Source organism: Mauremys mutica, unplaced genomic scaffold (assembly GCF_020497125.1).
Source record: "Mauremys mutica isolate MM-2020 ecotype Southern unplaced genomic scaffold, ASM2049712v1 Super-Scaffold_100475, whole genome shotgun sequence".
NCBI classification, from domain to species: Eukaryota; Metazoa; Chordata; order Testudines; family Geoemydidae; genus Mauremys; species Mauremys mutica.
Window position 1 is genome coordinate 221950 of NW_025423349.1, and position 21443 is coordinate 243392.

A 21443-nucleotide genomic window follows, 5' to 3' on the forward strand; every position below is an offset into this window, starting at 1 on the left:
CGCACGACGGGGCCGCCAGGGGGGCGGAAAGCGGGTCAATTTGCCCCAGGCCCCCTGAATCCTCTGGGCCACTGGCTCGGGGCGGTGCTTAGACCCACGCAGCCAAGCCGCCCCCCCACACCCGTTCGTAGCCTCCCCTCCAAACCCTGCCGGGAGCCCAACGTCCCCCCCCGCAGCCGGAGCCGGCTCAGCCCCCAGGAGCTCCACGATCCGCACCGGGCCCGGCCTCTGGCTCCTGCCCAAACCCCCCTGGCAGCCGGGCCAGGCTCATCCCCCGCCAGCCCCCCGGCTCGGGCCGGTTCTGAGCCGCCCCGGACGAAGCCGCAGGGCACAAGCTGGAGTTCCTGGGTCGCGGCTCCCCGAGGGCGACCAGACGTCCCGCTTTGATAGGGCCGGGCCCGACGTTCGGGGCTTTTTCTGGAGCCGGGGGCTGGAATCGCTGCCGACCAAGTCCCGGCGCCCGCGGAAAGGGGTGGCCGGGCGGAGGGGAGGGGGCTGCAGGTATCGGGGTTCCTGTTCTCCAGGGAGCCGCCCGCAGGCAGGCGACGAGCCCGACCCGGTTGGGGAGGGAGGCGAGAAAAATCAGTCTTGTTCTGCGCCCCTCCGCCGTGCGCCGCTGGAGAGAACCCAGGAGTCCTGGCTCCCAGCCCCCCCTGCTCTAACCCACCAGCCCCCACTCCCCTCCCAGAGCCGGGGAGAGAACCCAGGAGTCCTGGCTCCCAGCCCCCCCTGCTCTAACCCACCAGCCCCCGTTCCCCTCCCAGAGCCGGGGAGAGAACCCAGGAGTCCTGGCTCCCAGCCCCCCCTGCTCTAACCCACCAGCCCCCGCTCCCCTCCCAGAGCCGGGGAGAGAACCCAGGAGTCCTGGCTCCCAGCCCCTCCTGCTCTAACCACCAGCCCCCACTCCCCTCCCAGAGCCGGGGAGAGAACCCAGGAGTCCTGGCTCCCAGCCCCCCCCAGCTCTAACCACCAGCCCCCACTCCCCTCCTAGAGCTGGGGAGAGAACCCAGGAGTCCTGGCTCCCAGCCTCCTCCCCGCTCTAACCCACCAGCCCCCACTCCCCTCCCAGAGACGGGGAGAGAACCCAGGAGTCCTGGCTCCCAGCCCCCCCGCTCTAACCCACCAGCCCCCACTCCCCTCCCGGAGCCGGGGAGAGAACCCAGGAGTCCTGGTTCCCAGCCCCCCCTGCTCTAACCCACCAGCCCCCACTCCCCTCCCAGAGCCGGGGAGACAACCCAGGAGTCCTGGCTCCCAGCCACCCCCGCTCTGACCCACCAGCCCCCGCTCCCCTCTCAGAGCCGGGGAGAGAACCCAGGAGTCCGGGCTCCCAGCCCCCCTTGCTCTAACCCACCAGACACCGGATTCAATTAAGCCGAAGGACCCGTTTTTACTGTGAACCAAACTGGGGGAATTTATTCAGCCTCAGAAAACAACCAGCACCTCACAGCGCCCTCTGGAGATCACGGGCAGCACTGACTCCCCCCCAATCCGGAGTCACTCCGCTGCCCCCCCCGGCGGGGTGTGAACGCGATTGGGAGTGACTCCGGATTCACGGGAAGGGGTGCGCGGGGGGCAGGTTGTAGCTGGCGTCGAGGAAGATGGTGAGGGTCCCGACGCTGGTGAAGGTGATGAACGTCCAGAGGAAGAGACGGTCGACGACCATCGCCACGTACTGCCAGTCCTCCTTGAGCTGGGGGGAGATGGGGGTCCCGGGGGGAGTGACATGGGGGGCTGCTCCTTGCGGCCCCCTGACGCTCTGCTGAGTAGGTGCACCTAGTGACCCCCAACCCTGCCCCACTGACCCCCCATAAACCTCCCCACCACCCCCTAAGTCTGTCCCATTGGCGGCCCATAACCCTGCCCTATCATAGCCCCCAACCCTGCCCCACTGATCCCCATACACCTTCCCACCAGCCCCTAAGTCTGTCCCATTGGCGGCCCATATCATAGCCCCCAACCCTGCCCCACTGACCACCATAAACCTTCCCACCAGCCCCTAAGTCTGCCTCCTTGTCCGCCCCATAACCCTGCCCCACTGCAGCCCCCAACCCTGCCCCACTGACCCCCATACACCTTCCCACCAGCCCCTAAGTCTGCCTCCTTGTCCGCCCCATAGCCCTGCCCCACTGCAGCCCCCAACCCTGCCCCACTGATCCCCATACACCTTCGCACCACCCCCTAAGTCTGCCTCCTTGTCTGCCCCATAACCCTGCCCCACTGCAGCCCCCAACCCTGCCCCACTGATCCCCATACACCTTCGCACCACCCCCTAAGTCTGCCTCCTTGTCTGCCCCATAACCCTGCCCCATTGTGGGCCCCAACCCTGCCCCACTGACCCCCCATAAACCTCCCCACCACCCCCTAAGTCTGTCCCATTGGCGGCCCATAACCCTGCCCTATCATAGCCCCCAACCCTGCCCCACTGATCCCCATACACCTTCCCACCAGCCCCTAAGTCTGTCCCATTGGCTGCCCATAACCCTGCCCCACTGCAGCCCCCAACCCTGCCCCACTGACCCCCATACACCTTCCCACCAGCCCCTAAGTCTGCCTCCTTGTCCGCCCCATAACCCTGCCCCACTGCAGCCCCCAACCCTGCCCCACTGACCCCCATACACCTTCCCACCACCCCCTAAGTCTGCCTCCTTGTCCGCCCCATAACCCTGCCCCACTGCAGCCCCCAACCCTGCCCCACTGATCCCCATACACCTTCGCACCACCCCCTAAGTCTGCCCCCTTGTCCGCCCCATAACCCTGCCCCACTGCAGCCCCCAACCCTGCCCCACTGACCCCCATACACCTCCCCACCACCCCCTACGTCTGTCCCATTGGCGGCCCATAACCCTGCCCCACTGCAGCCCCCAACCCTGCCCCACTGACCCCCATACACCTTCCCACCAGCCCCTAAGTCTGTCCCATTGGCTGCCCATAACCCTGCCCCACTGCAGATCCCAACCCTGCTCCACTGACCCCCATACACCTCCCCACCACCCCCTAAGTCTGTCCCATTGGTGGCCCATAACCCTGCCCTATCATAGCCCCCAACCCTGCCCCACTGATCCCCATACACCTTCCCACCAGCCCCTAAGTCTGTCCCATTGGCAGCCCATAACCCTGCTCCACTGCAGCCCCCAACCCTGCCCCACTGACCCCCATACACCTTCCCACCAGCCCCTAAGTCTGCCCTCTTGTCTGCCCCATAACCCTGCTCCACTGCAGCCCCCAACCCTGCCCCACTGACCCCCATAAACCTCCCCAACCCCCCAAGCCTGCCCCATTGGCCCCCCCTTAACCCTGAGCCACAGATCCCCTAAGACCCCCCCAAACTTGACCAGCTGGCCTCTAACCCCGCCCCACCAGCCCCCTAGTCCTGCCTCAGGCCCCCCTCAGTTTGACCCCTTGGCCCCTAAGCTTGCCCCACGGATCCCCCCAAACCTGCCCCATTGGCCCAAGCCTGCCCCACCAACGCCCCCCCCAATCTTCCCCACCCTCCAAGCCTGACCCACTGGCCCCCCCTTAACCCTGACCCATAGGGGCCCCCAACGCTCCCCCAGAGACCCTCCCAAACTGGCCCACTGTGCTCGGTGCTGGACAGACAAGCTCCGATCCCGGGGACCGGGGCAGGGGGGCGTTGGCTGGGTCCGGAGCCAGAGTCCACGAGTGATGGGCAGGCGGCCGCTCCCCACTCACCGTGTCGTAGTCCTCCTGGCCCTGCAGCTGCCGGGCGATGTAGGTGACGGCGGCCATGGCGGACTTGAGGTCGGGCGGCAGGACGAGGCATTCGCTCGGCCCGTCGATGAACCGCCTTAGGTCCTGCGAGAACGGGTCCTGGGAGAACCTGAAGGGACCACCGGGAATTGCCGGGAAGACCTCCACAGGGGCCCACGAGATGTGGCCACCTCTGGGGCGGGGCGGCCGGTTACCCCGGGACCCCTCGGCCGGCACTGAGATGCAGCCACCTCTGGGGCGGGGCGGCCGGTTACCCAGGGACCCCTCGCCCGGCACTGAGATGCAGCCACCTCTGGGGTGGGGCAGCCGGTGACCCAGGGACCCCTCACCCAGCGCTGAGATGCGGCCACCTCTGGGGCGGGGCGGCCGGTTACCCAGGGACCCCTCGCCCGGCGCTGAGATGCGGCCACCTCTGGGGCGGGGCGGCTGGATACCCCGGGACCCCTCGCCCGGCACTGAGATGCAGCCACCTCTGGGGCGGGGCGGCTGGATACCCCGGGACCCCTCGCCCGGCACTGAGATGCAGCCACCTCTGGGGTGGGGCAGCCGGTGACCCAGGGACCCCTCACCCAGCGCTGAGATGTGGCCACCTCTGGGGCGGGGCGGCCGGTTACCCAGGGACCCCTCGCCGGGCACTGAGATGCGCCCACCTCTGGGGCAGGGCGGCCGGTTACCCAGGGACCCCTCGCCCGGCGCTGAGATGCGCCCATTTTTGGGGCGGGGCGGCCGGTTACCCAGGGACCCCTCGCCCGGCGCTGAGATGCGCCCATCTTTGGGGCGGGGCGGCCGGTTACCCAGGGACCCCTCGCCCGGCGCTGAGATGCGGCCACCTCTGGGGCGGGGCGGCCGGGTACCCAGGCACCCCTCGCCCGGCGCTGAGATGCGCCCACCTCTGGGGTGGGGCGGCCAGTTACCCGGGGACCCCTCGCCCGGCGCTGAGATGCAGCCACCTCTGGGGCGGGGCGGCCGGTTACCCGGGGACCCCTCGCCCGGCGCTGAGATGCAGCCACCTCTGGGGCGGGGCGGCCAGTTACCCAGGGACCCCTCGCCCGGCGCTGAGATGCAGCCACCTCTGGGGCGGGGCGGCTGGTTACCCAGGGACCCCTCGCCCGGCGCTGAGATGCAGCCACCTCTGGGGCGGGGCGGCCGGTGACCCAGGGACCCCTCGCCCGGCGCTGAGATGCAGCCACCTCTGGGGCGGGGCGGCCGGTTACCCAGGGACCCCTCGCCCGGAGCTGAGATGCGGCCACCTCTGGGGCGGGGCGGCCGGTTACCCAGGGACCCCTCGCCCGGCGCTGAGATGCAGCCACCTCTGGGGCAGGGCGGCCGGTTACCCAGGGACCCCTCGCCCGGCGCTGAGATGCAGCCACCTCTGGGGCGGGGCGGCCGGTTACCCAGGGACCCCTCGCCCGGAGCTGAGAGGCGGCCACCTCTGGGGTGGGGCACGAGGGCTGCTTAACACCTGCACAGCCTTTTAGGCCCGGAAGGAAAGGGGAACCTCGCATCTGGCTGAAACTCCACAGGGGAATTCAGAGAGACGGAAGAAAATGCTGAAAAACTCTGCCCCACACAGCGCCCCCTAGCGCCGCCCTGGGGCCAGCCCCGCCTGCCAGGGGAGAGTGCCCCCTGCTGAGCCCCCCGCCCCGGTCCCTGCCCCACGGCGCCCCCCATCCGACCTGCTGGGCTTGGGGAAGAGGAAGTCACAGGTGGGCTTGCGGATGAAATACTCGTCCGTGCCTCGGTTGCTCTTGACCCCCAGTTCCCGCCTGGGGGCCGGGGGCGGTTTCAGGACGGCCTCCGGTTTCGGCCGCTGCAGCCCCAGGTACCGTGGGAGCCGGTGAATGAAAATCTGCCCAGGAGAGAGAATCCAGGACCCTTCCATGAGCCCCCCAGAGGGGACAGGCCCCTGCCCCATTCCCCGCCCCCCTGAGCCAGCCAGTCCCTGCCCTGGGGCCGGGGGGGAGCCGGCGCCCCCCAGAGGGGACAGGCCCCTGCCCCATTCCCCGCCCCCCTGAGCCAGCCAGTCCCTGCCCTGGGGCCGGGGGGGAGCCGGCGCCCCCCAGAGGGGACAGGCCCCTGCCCCATTCCCCGCCCCCCCGAGCCAGCCAGGCCCCGCCCTGGGGCCGGGGGGCAGCCGGGGGCGGAGGGGGCGCGTTACCTGCCGGACCCAGAAGGGCATGTCGTGGGTGTTGGGCGAGCGGTGGTGCAGGTTGAGCACCACCACGCTGAGGATGACGGAGAAGGTCACCAGGATCATGGTGAACATGAGGTACTTGACGATAATGGGGACGGCCAGCGAGGTCTCCGGCACCTTGTCCGCCAGCAGCAGCAGGAAGACGGTGAGGGTGAGCAGGGCGAAGATGGAGAGGGTCATCTTCTCCCCTGCGCAGAGACCGCGGAGGTGGGGGGTCAGCCGGGCCCGGGGAGAACTGGGAGACCCGTGGCCGTCTAGCCTGGCCTCTGGTCGCTCCCCATGAGAGGGGTTGTGGGGCCCATCTCACATGGCCTCTGTCCCTGGCACAGGGGATTCTGGTGCCCGTCTAGCCTGGCCTCTGGTCTCTCCCCATGAGAGGGGTTGTGGGGCCCATCTAACATGGCCTCTGGTCTCTCCCCAGGCACAGGGGAGTCTGGTGCCCATCTAACATGGCGTCTGGTCTCTCCCCAGGCACAGGGGATTCTGGTGCCCATCTAACATGGCGTCTGGTCTCTCCCCAGGCACAGGGGATTCTGGTGCCCATCTAACATGGCGTCTGGTCTCTCCCCAGGCACAGGGGAGTCTGGTGCCCATCTCACATGGTGTCTGGTCTCTCCCCAGGCACAGGGGATTCTGGTGCCCATCTAACATGGCGTCTGGTCTCTCCCCAGGCACAGGCGATTCTGGTGCCCATCTACCATGGCGTCTGGTCTCTCCCCAGGCACAGGGGATTCTGGTGCCCATCTACCATGGCCTCTGGTCTCTCCCAAGGCACAGGGGAGTCTGGTGCCCATCTACCATGGCGTCTGGTCTCTCCCCAGGCACAGGGGATTCTGGTGCCCATCTACCATGGCGTCTGGTCTCTCCACAGGCACAGGGGATTCTGGTGCCCATCTAACATGGCCTCTGGTCTCTCCCCAGGCACAGGGGATTCTGGTGCCCATCTACCATGGCGTCTGGTCTCTCCACAGGCACAGGGGATTCTGGTGCCCATCTACCATGGCGTCTGGTCTCTCCCCAGGCACAGGGGATTCTGGTGCCCATCTAACATGGCGTCTGGTCTCTCCCCAGGCACAGGGGATTCTGGTGCCCATCTAACATGGCGTCTGGTCTCTCCCCAGGCACAGGCAATTCTGGTGCCCATCTAACATGGCGTCTGGTCTCTCCCCAGGCACAGGCAATTCTGGTGCCCATCTAACATGGCGTCTGGTCTCTCCCCAGGCAAAGGGGATTCTGGTGCCCATCTAACATGGCGTCTGGTCTCTCCCCAGGCACAGGGGATTCTGGTGCCCATCTAACATGGCGTCTGGTCTCTCCCCAGGCACAGGGGATTCTGGTGCCCATCTAACATGCCATCTGGTCTCTCCCTAGGAATAGGCGATTCTGGTGCCCATCTAGGATGGACTCAGGTCTGCTGAGGGAGACCGGAGTCCTGGCACTGGATTCCTCGCCCCCCTGGAAAGGAGGCAGTTCCTGAGAGGAGAGGAAAACCTGGCACCGGATTCCTGCCCCCCTGGAATGGGTCCAGCCCTTCCCCCGCCCCCCACTGCCCCACGGGCATCCTGTGCCCGTCTGCCCGGCACCCACCGGCGTCGGGGGGCAGGTAGAAGACGAAGATGGCCAGGATGGTGATGAGGATGCAGGGGATGATGACGTTGATGATGTAGAAGAGCGGCTTGCGGCGGATGATGAGGTAGAAGGTCACGTCCTCGTGTTGTGGCTCCCCGGGTAGCGTGTTGCGCCGCGCCGGCTTGTGCCGGATCTCCCACTGCCCGTTGTCTGGAGGGCAGAGAAGCGGGTCAGGGGCAAAGGGGTGCCAATCCGGAGTCACCCCACTAGGAGTGGCAGGGGAGTGGGGCCCAGAGACCATTGGTGGCAGTAGTGGGATCACTGAATATGCAGGGATTGGCTGTGTGATGCTGTGCAGGTTGTGTCTATGTGTCAAGTAACTGTGTGTGTGTGTGGGGGGGGTGGGTGTGCATAGCTGGCGCTGTGTGTGTCATGTTGTATGTGTGTCACTCTGTGTGTGGGGTAGCTTTGTGCGTGTGTCACTGCGTTTGTGGTGCGGCTGGGTGTCATTCTGCCTGTGTGTGTTGTGGCTTTGTCTGTGTATCGCTCTGGGTTTCGTTTGTTGTGTGCATCACGGCTGTATGTGTGTTGCTCTGTGTGTGTTGTGGTCATGCGTGAGACACTGTGCGGGTGTGTGTAGCTGTGTGTTGTGGTTGCGTGGTTGTTCCTGTGTGCATGTGGTGGTTGTCAATGTATGTGTGTTGCTCTGTGTGTTGTGGTGGCATGTGAGATATGGCTGTGTGTGTGTACCTCTCTCTCTCTCTCTGTAGCTCTGTGTGTGTTGTGTTTGTGCATGCCGGTCTGTGTGTGTGTAACAGAGAGATGGCCATGTGTGTAGCTCTGTGCGTGTTTGAGATGATGGTGTGTTGTGTGCATGGCTGTGCATGTGTAGGTGTGTGTGTAACTCTATTTGTGTGTGTGTTGTGGTTGTGTGTGTGTGTGTAGCTCTGTGTGTTGTGTGTTCATGTGTAGCTGTGAATGTGTTTGTGTAGGTGTGTATTTTGATTGTGCACTTGTAGCTCTGTGTGTATAGCTGTGTGTATGTGTGTGTGTCTGTGTAGCTCTGTGTGTGTTGTGATTGTGCATGTGTGACTCTGTGATGTGTGTGCATGCGTAGCTCTGTGTGTGTGTATCTGTGTGTGTGTAGCTGTGTGTGTCTGTGTGTAGCTCTGTGTGCGTAGCTGTGTATGTGTAGCTGTGGGTGCGGTTGTGTGTGTGTGTAGCTGTGTGTGTGTCTGTGTGTAGCTCTGTGTGCGTAGCTGTGTGTGTGTCTGTGTGTGTGTGTGAGTGTGTAGCTGTGCATGCGTAGCTCTGTGTGTGTGTATCTGTGTGTAGCTGTGTGTGTCTGTGTGTAGCTCTGTGTATGTGTGTGTCTCTGTGTGTAGCTCTGTGTGTGTCTGTGCGTAGCTGTGTGTGTCTGCGTGTCTCTGTGTGTGTGTGTCAGTGTGTAGCTGTGCATGTGTAGCTCTGTGTGTGTGTGTAGCTCTGTGTGTGTGTGTAGCTCCGTGTGCGTAGCTGTGTGTGTGTAGCTGTGTGTGTGTAGCTGTGTGTGTGTCTGTGTGTAGCTGTGTGTGTCTGTGTGTAGCTCTGTGTGTGTGTGTGTGTGTAGTTCTGTGTGTGTAGCTGTGTGTGTGTCTGTGCCTAGCTGTGTGTGTGTAGCTGTGTGTATGTAGCCGTGTGTGTGTGTAGCTCTGCGTGCGTAGCTGTGTGTGCGTAGCTGTGTGTGTGTGTCTGTGCGTAGCTGTGTGTGTGTGTAGCTGTGTGTGTGTAGCTGTGTGTGTGTGTAGCTCCGTGTGCGTAGCTGTGTGTGTGTGTCTGTGCGTAGCTGTGTGTGTGTAGCTGTGTGTGTGTAGCTGTGTGTGTGTGTAGCGCTGCGTGCGTAGCTGTGTGTGTGTAGCTGTGTGTGTGTCTGTGCGTAGCTGTGGGGGCGTAGCTGTGGGGGCGGCGTGCCCGGCTCACCGATGAAGGTGTTGTCGAAGACGACGATCTCGCGCACCTCGCGCCCGTCCTCGCCCAGCGGGTGCAGGAGGCCGAGCTCGGCGGCGCTGTAGGCGTACGACTGGAACACCATGCTGCAGTTCTGCCAGTCGAAGGGGAAGTAGGTCACCTGGGCGGGGGAGAGACGGCGTGGACGCGGCGCCCCCTGCTGGGCCCTCGGCACCGCGCCCCTGCTGGGCCCCCGGCACGGCGCCCCCTGCTGGACTCTCGGCACGGCGCCCCCTGCTGGGCCCTGCTGCACTGCACCCCCTGCTGGAGCCCTAGGCACTGCGCCCCCTGATGGGCCCCCCCTGTATGGCGTCCCCTGCTGGGCCCCTCAGCACCACGCCCCCTATTGGTCCCCTCTGCTCCCTGCTGGGCCCCCTCAGCACGGTGCCCCCTGCTGGATCCTTCTGTCCCCTGCAGCATGGCGCCCCCTGCAGGCCCCCTCTGCCCCCTGCTGGGCCCCTCTGAACAGCGCCCCCTGCTGGAGCCCTCGGTACGGCGCCCCCTGCTGGGCCCTGCTGCATGGCGCCCCCTGCTGGACTCTTGGCACGGCGCCCCCTGCTGGGCCCTGCTGCATGGCGCCCCCTGCTGGACTCTCGGCACGGCGCCCCCTGCTGGGCCCTGCTGCATGGCGCCCCCTGCATGACCCTCGGCATGGCGCTCCCTGCTGGGCCCCCCGGCACGGCACCCCCTGCTGGGCCCCTCAGCACCACGCCCCCTATTGGTCCCCTCTGCTCCCTGCTGGGCCCCCTCAGCACGGTGCCCCCTGCTGGATCCTTCTGTCCCCTGCAGCATGGCGCCCCCTGCTGGCCCCCTCTCCACGGTGCCCCCTGCTGGCCCCCTCTGCCCCCTGCTGGGCCCCTCTGAACAGCGCCCCCTGCTGGAGCCCTCGGTACGGCGCCCCCTGCTGGGCCCCTGCAGCACCGCGCCCCCCTGCTGAGCTCCTCTGAACAGCACCCCCTGCTGGAGCCCCTCTGCCCCCTGCAGCACGGCGCCCCCTGCTGGGACCCCTCTGCAGCACCGCGCCCCGCTCACCTGGATGCTGCAGCTGCTGCGGTACAGGGCTGGGGGAAGCCAGCGAACGGTCCCAACGTGAGAGACCAAAACATTCACAGCCAAGGCGATGTCGAACTTCCCATCGTTACTGAAAGAAAGAAAGAAAGAAAGAAAGAAAGAAAGAAAGAAAGAAAGAAAGAAGGAGGGGGCACCACATGGGCGAAGGACACTCAGCTGGTGCTAGGGCCTCGGGCTGCCCCCCCGGCCCCGGCCCCCCGCCCGGCTCACTTGTTCATGAGGTAGATATCCGGGAGCCAGACTTTGTCGGACGAGGTCCGGATGGACGTGATGTCGTCGAAGTCGGACGCGTTCCAGCTCAGGCGATAGTCCGTCCACTCCTGAGTGCGGCCGAGAGGGAGGGGTGGACGGAGAGGGGAAAGAGACAGGGGTGAGTGGGAAAGAAGGAAAGAAAAAGGGAATAGTGGAAGAAAGAAAGAAAGAAAGAAAGAAAGAGAAAAAATGAGTGTGAAAGAAAGTAAGAAAAAAATGGATGAGTGTGAAAGAAAGAAAGAAAGAGAAAAGATGAGTGTGAAATAATGCAAGGATGAGAAAGAAAGAAAGAAAGAAAGAAAGAAAGAAAGAAGATGAGTGTGAAAGAAAGTAAGAAAAAAGAATGGATGAGTGTGAAAGAAAGAAAGAGCATGAAACAAAGAATGGATGAGCGTGAAAGAAAGAAAGAAAGAAAGAAAGAAAGAAAGAAAGAAAGAAAAAGAAAAGATGAGTGTGAAATAATGCAAGGATGAGAAAGAAAGAAAGAAAGAAAGAAAGATGAGTATGAAAGAAAGTAAGAAAAAAGAATGGATGAGTGTGAAAGAAAGAAAGAAAGAAAGAAAGAAAGAAAGAGCATGAAACAAAGAATGGATGAGTGTGAAAGAAAGAAAGAAAGAAAAAAAGAAAGAAAGAAAGATGAATGTGAAAGAAAGAAAAAGAAAAGATGAGTGTGAAATAATGCAAGGATGAGAAAGAAAGAAAGAAAGAAAGAAGATGAGTGTGAAAGAAAGTAAGAAAAAAGAATGGATGAGTGTGAAAGAAAGAAAGAAAAGATGAGTGTGAAAGAAAGAAAGAGAAAAGACAAGTGTGAAAGAAAGTAAGAAAAAAGAATGGATGAGTGTGAAAGAAAGAAAGAGCATGAAACAAAGAATGGATGAGTGTGAAAGAAAGAAAGAAAAAGAAAAGATGAGTGTGAAAGAATGCAAGAAAGAAAGAAAGAGAAAAGATGAATGTGAAAGAAAGAAAGAAAAAAGAATGGATGAGTGTGAAAGAAAGAAAGAAAGAAAGAGTGTGAAAGAAAGAAAGAAAAAGAAAAGATGAGTGTGAAAGAATGCAAGAAAGAAAGAAAGAGAAAAGATGAATGTGAAAGAAAGAAAGAAAGAAAGAAAGAAAGAGAAAAGGCGAGTGTGAAAGAAAGTAAGAAAAAAGAATGGATGAGTGTGAAAGAAAGAAAGAGCATGAAACAAAGAGCGGATGAGTGTGAACGCAAGCAAGCAAGCAAGCTCCTCCCCCTGTGTTTGTCCTCCCACCCCCACCCCATCCTGTGAGGCCGGGCAGGGCTGTTTGCCCCATGGCACGAATAGGGAAACTGAGGCACGCAGTGACCTGCACGCCGTCTGTGGCTGAGCTGGGAACGGACCAGCCCCCCCTCCCAGCTCCTGTTATAAATAAGGAAGCAGAGCTGGGGCACCTTTCCTCATCCCCCCCCCTTTTATAACCCACAGAGGCCCCCCCCCGACCAGAAATCTACCCCCGCACTTCCCCCCAGCAGCCATCAGGTGGCGCCAGCAACCTGCCCAGGTGCGAAGAGGCAGACTGGGGAACGCAGCCCCCCCCCCCCAATCTGGGATGGGATACGGGGGAGGGGGGGCAGTAGGCATGGCAATATTTTGGGGTGGGGGGGGAGGTACCCACCAGGTCCATATACACCTTCGTGGTCAGCTCCTCGTTTTTTTCGTTCTGGGGGGGGGGGTGAGAAAAGGTTAAAAAGTCATTCGGGGGATGCCCCCTTCGCCTCCAGAATCCTGCCCCCTGCCCAGGATCGGTACCTGCCCCCCGTGTAAACCCCTTGAGAATGCCCCTCCCGGTGGGGGGATCTTGGGAGGACTAGGGCCCTTTCGGGGGGGACCCGCCAGTGGGGGTGGGTTTTTGGTGGGGGGAGCAGATGGAGCTGAGACGTGCCAACCCCATGCACGTATCCAGCGTCCCCTCCCCCTCCAGCCCTATGTCCTCCCCCCGCTTCCCCGTCTACTGCTATTTATAACGTGCCGAGGACGGGCTCCGTGACAGCTGCTGTCTCTGTCCGCGGGCCAAGGGGGCGGGCGGGAGGTCCTTAACCCTCTCCCTGCCAGAGCCGGGGGTCCTGCTGCCCTCCCCCCCCCCCCCACGGGCGCTAGCTGCCTCAAGAAAGAAATCTAGAGCGAGAGGCCCGGGCGTCACAGCCGACGCAACCGCGTTCTAGGTCGCTCTAGCATGGCTTTGGGCCCTGGCCTGGAAGAAACGACCGGAAAGCTACTCTAGAACACAGTCGGTGCAGCACAGGAGCAGAGGTGAGCTAGGCCGCTCTAGCACATGGGCTAGAACGGCTCTGGAGCGTCACTGGGGAGACCATCTAGGACACAGGGTCCTGTTCTAGGCTGCTCTAGATAGCACTGGGGCGGGGGGTGATTGGTCTAGGCTGCTGCCAAGGCGGTCACCTCAGAACACGGCACCCACTGGCCGGTATCGATCAGGAGTTGCTGTGTTCTAGGCCACTCTAGAACCCAGCCTGAAATAGCCTCGGTAACCAGTCTGGAACGTCGTCAGGGAGCGAGCCTAGAGGAGAGTCGCCTCTGGGCGGCGCGCCTGGCCGTGCCATACAGCGGAGCTAGAAAAGGTTTGATGGTTGAGCAGCCCAGACACCCCCTCCCCCCCAAAAAAGCCAATCTAGATTGCAGTCCCTTCGGGGCCATCGAGGACCAGGAGCTACAGGCACTAGACTGGTCTAGAACATGGTCTAGAACAGTCTGAGCGGCTCATCCACCATCCCACGTGTACACTAATCTAGAACGTGGTCTCTTTTTTTTGCCAGCAAAGGACCAGGAGCTCTGGCCCAGTAGGACGACCTAGAACCTGGTCTAGAACATTCCAGGGTGTGTGCGACTGATCTAGAACTCTGGTTCCTCACCAGGCTGATGAGCTGGGAGAGCGACATGCCCACCCGGACGAACACCTTGTCGGTGAGGGTGCGGGCGGGGCGGACGTTGGGGTTGTAGTTCTCAAACAGCTTCTCCAGGAGACGCTCCTCGGTCTCCAAGCCGCCCGCCACTGCCGGGAGAGGGAAAGTGTGTGTGTGTGTGTGTGTGTGTGTGTGTGTGTGTGTGTGTGTGTGTGTGTGTGTGTGTGTGTGTGTGTGTGGTTCCCCATCACACCCCCCTGCAGCCTGGTACTGCTCCATGGGTCATAGCTAACTACTGAGCCGACTATCTATCCATCCATCCATTGCCCTCTCCCCACACGTTCCCTCTATCCATCCCCACCCAGACACCTCTATGTCTCTATCCATCCCTCCCTCCATCCATCCATCCATCCTTCCCCATACACAGCTATCCATCCCTCCATCCATCCGGCCGGCTGTCCCCCCTGAGCCTTCTGTCTGTCTGTCCCCACACCCCTCTATCTATCCATCCCCACACAACCCCTAGGATCTATCTATCCATCCGCTCCCACCCATACATCCATCTCCACACACCCTCTGTCTATCCATCCATCCCCCCCATTCATCCCCATCCATCCATCCATCCCCCCACCCACCCTTCATCCCCATCCACCCCATCCATCCATCCATCCATCTCCCAACCCGCCCATTCATCCCCACCCACCCCCTCCATCCATCCATCCCCCAACTCGCCCATTCATCCCCATCCATCCATCCATCCATCCATCCATCCCCCAACCCGCCCATTCATCCCCGTCCACCCCATCCATCCATCCATCCCCCAACCCGCCCATTCATCCCCACCCACCCCCTCCATCCATCCATCCCCCAACTCGCCCATTCATCCCCATCCATCCATCCATCCATCTCCCAACCTGCCCATTCATCCTCATCCACCCCCTCCATCCATCCATCCCCCAACCCGCCCATTCATCCCCATCCACCCCATCCATCCATCCATCTCCCAACCTGCCCATTCATCCCCATCCACCCCATCCATCCATCCCCCCACCCACCCTTCATCCTCATCCACCCCCTCCATCCATCCATCCCCCAACTCACCCATTCATCCCCATCCATCCATCCATCCCCCAACCCACCCATTCATTCCCATCCATCCATCCATCCCCCAACTCGCCCATTCATCCCCATCCATCCATCCATCCATCCATCCCCCAACCCGCTCATTCATCCCCATCCACCCGCATCCATCCATCTCCCAACCCTCCCATTCATCCCCATCCATCCATCCATCCCCCAACTCACCCATTCATCCCCATCCACCCCATCCATCCATCCATCCCCCAACCCGCCCATTCATCCCCACCCACCCCCTCCATCCATCCCCCCCACACCCTCTATCTAGCCCTCCACCGCCCCCACATCTACATCAGATCTCTGTCCCCATCTCTCGCCCCAGTGCCCATGGCTCTGTCTGTCCCTACCCGGAGGGCCCCCTCTCTGGCCCCACACCCCGCTCTCTAGCTGGGGCCTGGCTCGGGGGCTGGGGGGGGGCTGAGCTTACCCACTGCCGGGAGAAGCCAGAGGATCACCAGCACTGGGGGCGCCCGCGCCATGGCTGTGTCCGTGTGTCCGTCTGTCTCCTTGAGGCCCAGCTGCCACCCAGGCCGCCCGCCCCCCACCCACCTGCCGCCCCATTGGTCCCACCAGCTGTCACTGGAGTGTGTGTCTGGGGGGGGGGCTGGAGAGTTCCGGGGCGGGGGAGGGGGCCACGTTCCACAGCTGCCGCGGGAAATCTGGAGGCGCCACCTGTTCTGGACTGGAGGGGGGGGGGCAGGGATCTTTAACCCTTTGGGACCCAGAGCCTGCTAGGGGAGGTGAAGGGTTCCCAGCAGGATTCAAACCCACACCCCTCTGCAGGGGATAGATAGATAGATAGATAGAGGGGGTGTCTGGGGATAGATAGATAGATAGATAGATAGATAGAGGGGGTTTCTGGGGATAGATAGATAGATAGATAGATAGATAGATAGATAGAGGGGGTGGATGGGGATAGATAGATAGATAGATAGATAGATAGATAGATAGATGGGGTGGATGGGGATAGATAGATAGATAGATAGATAGATAGATAGATAGATAGATAGATAGATAGAGGGGGTGTCTGGGGATAGATAGATAGATAGATAGATAGATAGAGGGGGTGGATGGGGATAGATAGATAGATAGATAGCTAGAGGGGGTGGAGGGGGATGGATAGATAGATAGATAGAGGGGGTGGAGGGGGATGGATAGATAGATAGATAGAGGGGGTGGATGGGGATAGATAGATAGATAGATAGATGGGGTGGATGGGGATAGATAGATAGATAGATAGATAGATAGATAGAGGGGGTGGATGGGGATAGATAGATAGATAGAGGGGTGGATGGGGATAGATAGATAGATAGAGGGGGTGGATGGGGATAGATAGATAGAGGGGGTGGATGGGGATAGATAGATAGAGGGGTGGATGGGGATAGATAGATAGATAGAGGGGTGGATGGGGATGGATAGATAGATAGATAGAGGGGTGGATGGGGGATAGATAGATAGATAGATAGAGGGGGTGGCTGGGGATAGATAGATAGATAGATAGAGGGGGTGGGTGGGGATAGATAGATAGATGGGGTGGATGGGGATAGATAGATAGATAGAGGGGGTGGATGGGGATAGATAGATAGAGGGGTGGATGGGGGATAGATAGATAGATAGCTAGAGGGGGTGGCTGGGGATAGATAGATAGATAGAGGGGGTGGGTGGGGATAGATAGATAGATAGATGGGGTGGATGGGGATAGATAGATAGATAGAGGGGGTGGATGGGGATAGATAGATAGAGGGGTGGATGGGGGATAGATAGATAGATGGGGTGGCTGGGGATAGATAGATAGAGGGGGTGGATGGGGATAGATGAATGGATAGATAGATGGATGGGGACAGATGGATGAATGGAGGGGTGTGGATGTGGATGGATGGATAAATGGAGGATCGATGGGGGTGTCGGGGGTGGAGGACAGATGGAGGGGTGGGGGGGATAGATAGAGGGGGTGAATGGGGATAGATAGATAGAGGGGTGAATGGGGATAGATAGATGGAGGGGGTGGGGGGGATAGATAGATAGATGGGGACAGATGGATGGATGGATAGAGGGGGTGGATGGGGATAGATGGATGGATGGAGGGGTGCGGGTGTGGATGGATGGATAAATGGAGGATCGATGGGGGTGTCGGGGTGATGGACAGACGGAGGGGTGGGGGGGCGGCTTTCAGGGGCTGACGCCACCTGGAGACAGGGAAGACCCGGAACCGGACTCCCCTGTGCCCTGGCACGGCCCCTGGGGCAGGTGCTAGCATGTAAAAGTGTCACAGAAGATCCGGGTGGGAAGGGACCTCAGGAGGGGTCCAGTCCCACCCCCTGCTCCGAGCAGGACCCATCCCCAGATTTTTACCCCAGTCCCGTAAGTGGCCCCCCTCAGGGATTGAACTCACAACCCTGGGTTTAGCCGGCCAAGGCTCCAGCCACTGGGGGGCTGAGGAAAACCCGGGGCTGGATTGCGGCCCCCCTCACCGGCGAGGTGGAAGGCCTGGAACTGGATCCCGGTGTGGCCTGGAATGGAGTTAAATGGCAGCCACTTCTCCCGGAGACGGGTAAATCCTGGAGCTGGATCTCAGCACCCTCCTGGATCGGAGCTGGGGGGTAGCTGCTCCCTCCCCCTGGGACATGGGTAAATCCCGGAGCCAGATTCCGGCTCGGAGTCCCACACAGCCCCTCCCCCAGGACGGGGGTAAATCCCGGAGCCGGTTCCGGCTCGGAGTCCCACCCAGCCCCTCCCCCCTGGGACAGGGGTAAATCCCAGAGCCGGATCCCGGCTCGGAGTCCCACACAGCCCCTCCCCCAGGACGGGGGTAAATCCTAGAGCCGGATCCCGGCTCGGAGTCCCACACAGCCCCTCCCCCGGGACAGGGGTAAATCCCGGAGCCGGATCCCGGCTCGGAGTCCCACCCAGCCCCTCCCCCCTGGGACAGGGGTAAATCCCAGAGCCGGATCCCGGCTCGGAGTCCCACACAGCCCCTCCCCCAGGACGGGGGTAAATCCTGGAGCCGGATCCCGGCTCGGAGTCCCACACAGCCCCTCCCCCGGGACAGGGGTAAATCCCGGAGCCGGATCCCGGCTCGGAGTCCCACACAGCCCCTCCCCCCCGGGACAGGGGTAAATCCCGGAGCCGGATCCCGGCTCGGAGTCCCACACAGCCCCTCCCCCGGGACAGGGGTGAAGCCGGATCCCGGCTCAGAGTCCCACACAGCCCCTCCCCCAGGACGGGGGTAAATCCCGGAGCCGGATCCCGGCTCGGAGTCCCACACAGCCCCTCCCCCCAGGACAGGGGTAAATCCCGGAGCCGGATCCCGGCTCGGAGTCCCACACAGCCCCTCCCCCGGGACAGGGGTGAAGCCGGATCCCGGCTCAGAGTCCCACACAGCCCCTCCCCCAGGACAGGGGTAAATCCCAGAGCCAGATCCCGGCTCGGAGTCCCACGCAGCCCCTCCCCCAGGACAGGGGTAAATCCCGGAGCCAGATCCCGGCTCGGAGTCCCACACAGCCCCTCCCCCGGGACAGGGGTGAAGCCAGATCCCGGCTCAGAGTCCCACACAGCCCCTCCCCCGGGACAGGGGTAAATCCCGGAGCCGGATCCTGGCTCGGAGTCCCACACAGCCCCTCCCGCAGGACAGGGGTAAATCCCGGAGCCGGATCCCGGCTCGGAGTCCCACACAGCCCCTCCCCCAGGACAGGGGTAAATCCCGGAGCCGGGTCCCGGCTCGGAGTCCCACACAGCCCCTCCCCCCAGGACAGGGGTAAATCCCGGAGCCGGATCCCGGCTCGGAGTCCCACACAGCCACATGGAGCCAGGTAGAATCATAGAAATGTGGTTTATTCCCTTGGTTGTGCAGATCGGGGGGGGGGCTGGCCCCATTGCACTGGGGGGGTGGAAGGTTGAGGGGGTTATTGCAGAGGGAGGGGCTGGCACCCATGCAGGGACCCCAGGGTGCAGGCCAAGGCCCTTATTGCTGTCTGTGCAGGGACAGGGTGGGGGAGGGGCAGGAAGGAGAAGGAGGAGCTATAAAGGGGCGGGGCCGAAGAGGGGAGGGGCCAGAAAAGGGGAGGGGCTGTAGGGGAGGAGCCACGGAGAAGTAGGGGGAGGGGAGGCAGGAGCCGGAGAGGGAGTAGGGGGTAAGAAAGTAGGGGGAGGGGCAGTAAGCCGGACCGGGGGGGGGAAGGGAATGGGGGGAGGGAAGGGAGGGTCCCAGGAGGGTCCCGTGTTCCCCTCCCCCACCCGCTACACATGGTTGGGGGCAGGCTGGGGCCCCGGGGGGGGGGGTGTACAGGGATATACACAGTGTCGGCTTGTGAGAGAGAGAGACGTCCCCCCCCCGATCTCCGGAGCCCCCCCAATCCAGATTCTCTCCCCCCCCCACCATGCATGTGACCTGAGTCCTTCACCCCACGTGGCATGATCCGGAGAGCGCCCCCTGCTGAGCCCCCCGCCCCGCTCCCTGCCCCACAGCGCCCCCTAGCGCCGCCCTGGGGCCAGCCCCGCCTGCCAGGGGAGAGCGCCCCCTGCTGAGCCCCTGCCCCGCTCCCTGCCCCACAGCGCCCCCTAGCGCCGCCCTGGGGCCAGCCCTGCCTGCCAGGGGAGAGCGCCCCCTGCTGAGCCCCCCGCCCCGCTCCCTGCCCCACAGCACCCCCTAGCGCCGCCCTGGGGCCAGCCCTGCCTGCCAGGGGAGAGCACCCCCTGCTGAGCCCCCCGCCCCGCTCCCTGCCCCCCAGCGCCCCCTAGCGCCGCCCTGGGGCCAGCCCTGCCTGCCAGGGGAGAGCGCCCCCTGCCGAGCCCTCCGCCCCGCTCCCTGCCCCACAGCGCCCCCTAGCGCCACCCTGGGGCCAGCCCACTGCCAGGGGAGAGCGCCCCCTGCCGAGCCCCTGCCCTGCTCCCTGCCCCACAGCGCCCCCTAGCACCGCCCTGGGACCAGCCCCGCCTGCCAGGGGAGAGCGCCCCCTGCTGAGCCCCCGCCCTGCTGGCCCTGCCCCACAGTGCCCCCTAGCGCCGCCCTGGGGCCAGCCCCGCCTGCCAGGGGAGAGCGCCCCCTGCTGAGCCCCCCGCCCCGCTCCCTGCCCCACATCGCCCCCTAGCACCACCCTGGGGCCAGCCCTGCCTGCCAGGGGAGAGCGCCCCCTGCTGAGCCCCCTGACCCACAGCGCCCCCTAGTGCCGCCCTGGGACCAGCCCCCTGCCTGCCAGGGGAGAGCGCCCCCTGCTGAGCCCCCCCAGGCACCAGTGAAAGGGAGAAGATAGAGGTCACTGTGTGTGTGTGTGTGTGTGTGTGTGTGTGTGTGTGTGTGTGAGTCTCCCTCTGTGTCTGTGTGTCTCTGTGTGTATCTGTCTTTGTGTCTGGGTCTCTCTGTCTGTCTCTGTCTCTGTCTGTGTGTGTGTGTGTCTGTGTGTGTGTCAGTCTGTGTTTGCTGCCCCCTGCTGGCTGCTCCACCCCCCCCCCCCACACTTCCCTCTCGCAGACTAGACGGACTCACAACCGCTCCTGTATGTCATGCCCCCCCCATCGCCACTGTGTGGCCTCCCTGTAGACCCCCCTCCCCACGGACCTTCCACCCAGGCCTCCCGAGGGGCAATTCCCCTGGGAGGGGGGCAGCGGGGACCCCCCCCATTATTCCTGAGTTCTTCCAAACCCCTGTTATTGCCTGTCAGGGGGAGAGGATGGGAGACCCCCCCCTCCACAGCTAGTTATGGCTCTTTCTTCGCCCCCCACCGCCGTCTCGGGGGGGGCTTTAGGTAGTTACCCTGGCTATGGCTGGTGGCCAGACGGGCTAGCGGGGTGGAGCCAGGCGACGCTCCTCCCATCATGGCTGGGAAAATATTGAACCAGGGAGAGAACCCAGGAGTCCTGGCTCCCAGCCCCCCTGCTCTAACCCACCAGCCCCCACTCTCCTCCCAGTGCCGGGGAGAGAACCCAGGAGTCCTGGCTCCCAGCCCCCTCCCTCTAACCCACCAGCCCCCACTCCCCTCCCAGAGCCGGGGAGAGAACCCAGGAGTCCTGGCTCCCAGCCCCCCAGCTCTGACCCACCAGCCCCCACTCCCCTCCCAGTGCCGGGGAGAGAACCCAGGAGTCCTGACTTTAGGAAGGGAATGGGGTGCACTGGGTCATAGTAGGAGTGGGGGGATGGGTGGGCTGGGAGCCAGGCCTCCTGGGTTCTCTCCCCGGCTCTGGGAGGGGAGTGGGGGCTGGTGGGTCAGAGCAGGGGGGGCTGGGAGCCAGGACTCCTGGGTTCTCTCCCCAGCTCTGGGAGGGGAGTGGGGGCTGGTGGGTCAGAGCAGGGGGGGCTGGGAGCCAGGACTCCTGGGTTCTCTCCCCGTCTCTGGGAGGGCAGTGGGGGCTGGTGGGTTAGAGCAGGTGGGTTGGGAGCCAGGACTCCTGGGTTCTCTCCCCAGCTCTGGGAGGGGAGTGGGGGCTGGTGGGTTAGAGCAGGGGGGCTGGGAGCCAGGACTCCTGGGTTCTCTCCCCGGCGCTGGGAGGCGGGCGACACATGGCAGAGGGCCCGAGGCAGATAATTAAAAACCTAGGCCAACGCCTGGCCTAAGGGGAACAGAAAGTGGCTTTGACTCCCCCCATCCCCACATATTCCCCCTCCGTCCCCCACTAAGCAATAAAATACAACCG

General features: G+C 62.7%; 1 protein-coding gene across 1 annotated transcript; it reads right to left on the minus strand.

Moving 5' to 3' along the window:
- Positions 1-1461: 1461 nt before the first annotated feature.
- CHRNB1 (cholinergic receptor nicotinic beta 1 subunit) lies at positions 1462-13762 on the minus strand. The gene is made up of 10 exons (XM_045001403.1): positions 13689-13762; positions 12437-12481; positions 10760-10869; positions 10511-10619; positions 9452-9572; positions 7511-7702; positions 5888-6111; positions 5406-5578; positions 3691-3838; positions 1462-1690 (listed from the first exon to the last, which is right to left on the minus strand). Exons 1-10 carry the CDS (start codon positions 13713-13715, stop codon positions 1550-1552), a joined length of 1290 nt encoding a protein of 429 aa, XP_044857338.1. The 5' UTR covers positions 13716-13762; the 3' UTR covers positions 1462-1549.
- Between the last annotated feature and the right edge of the window lie 7681 nt (positions 13763-21443).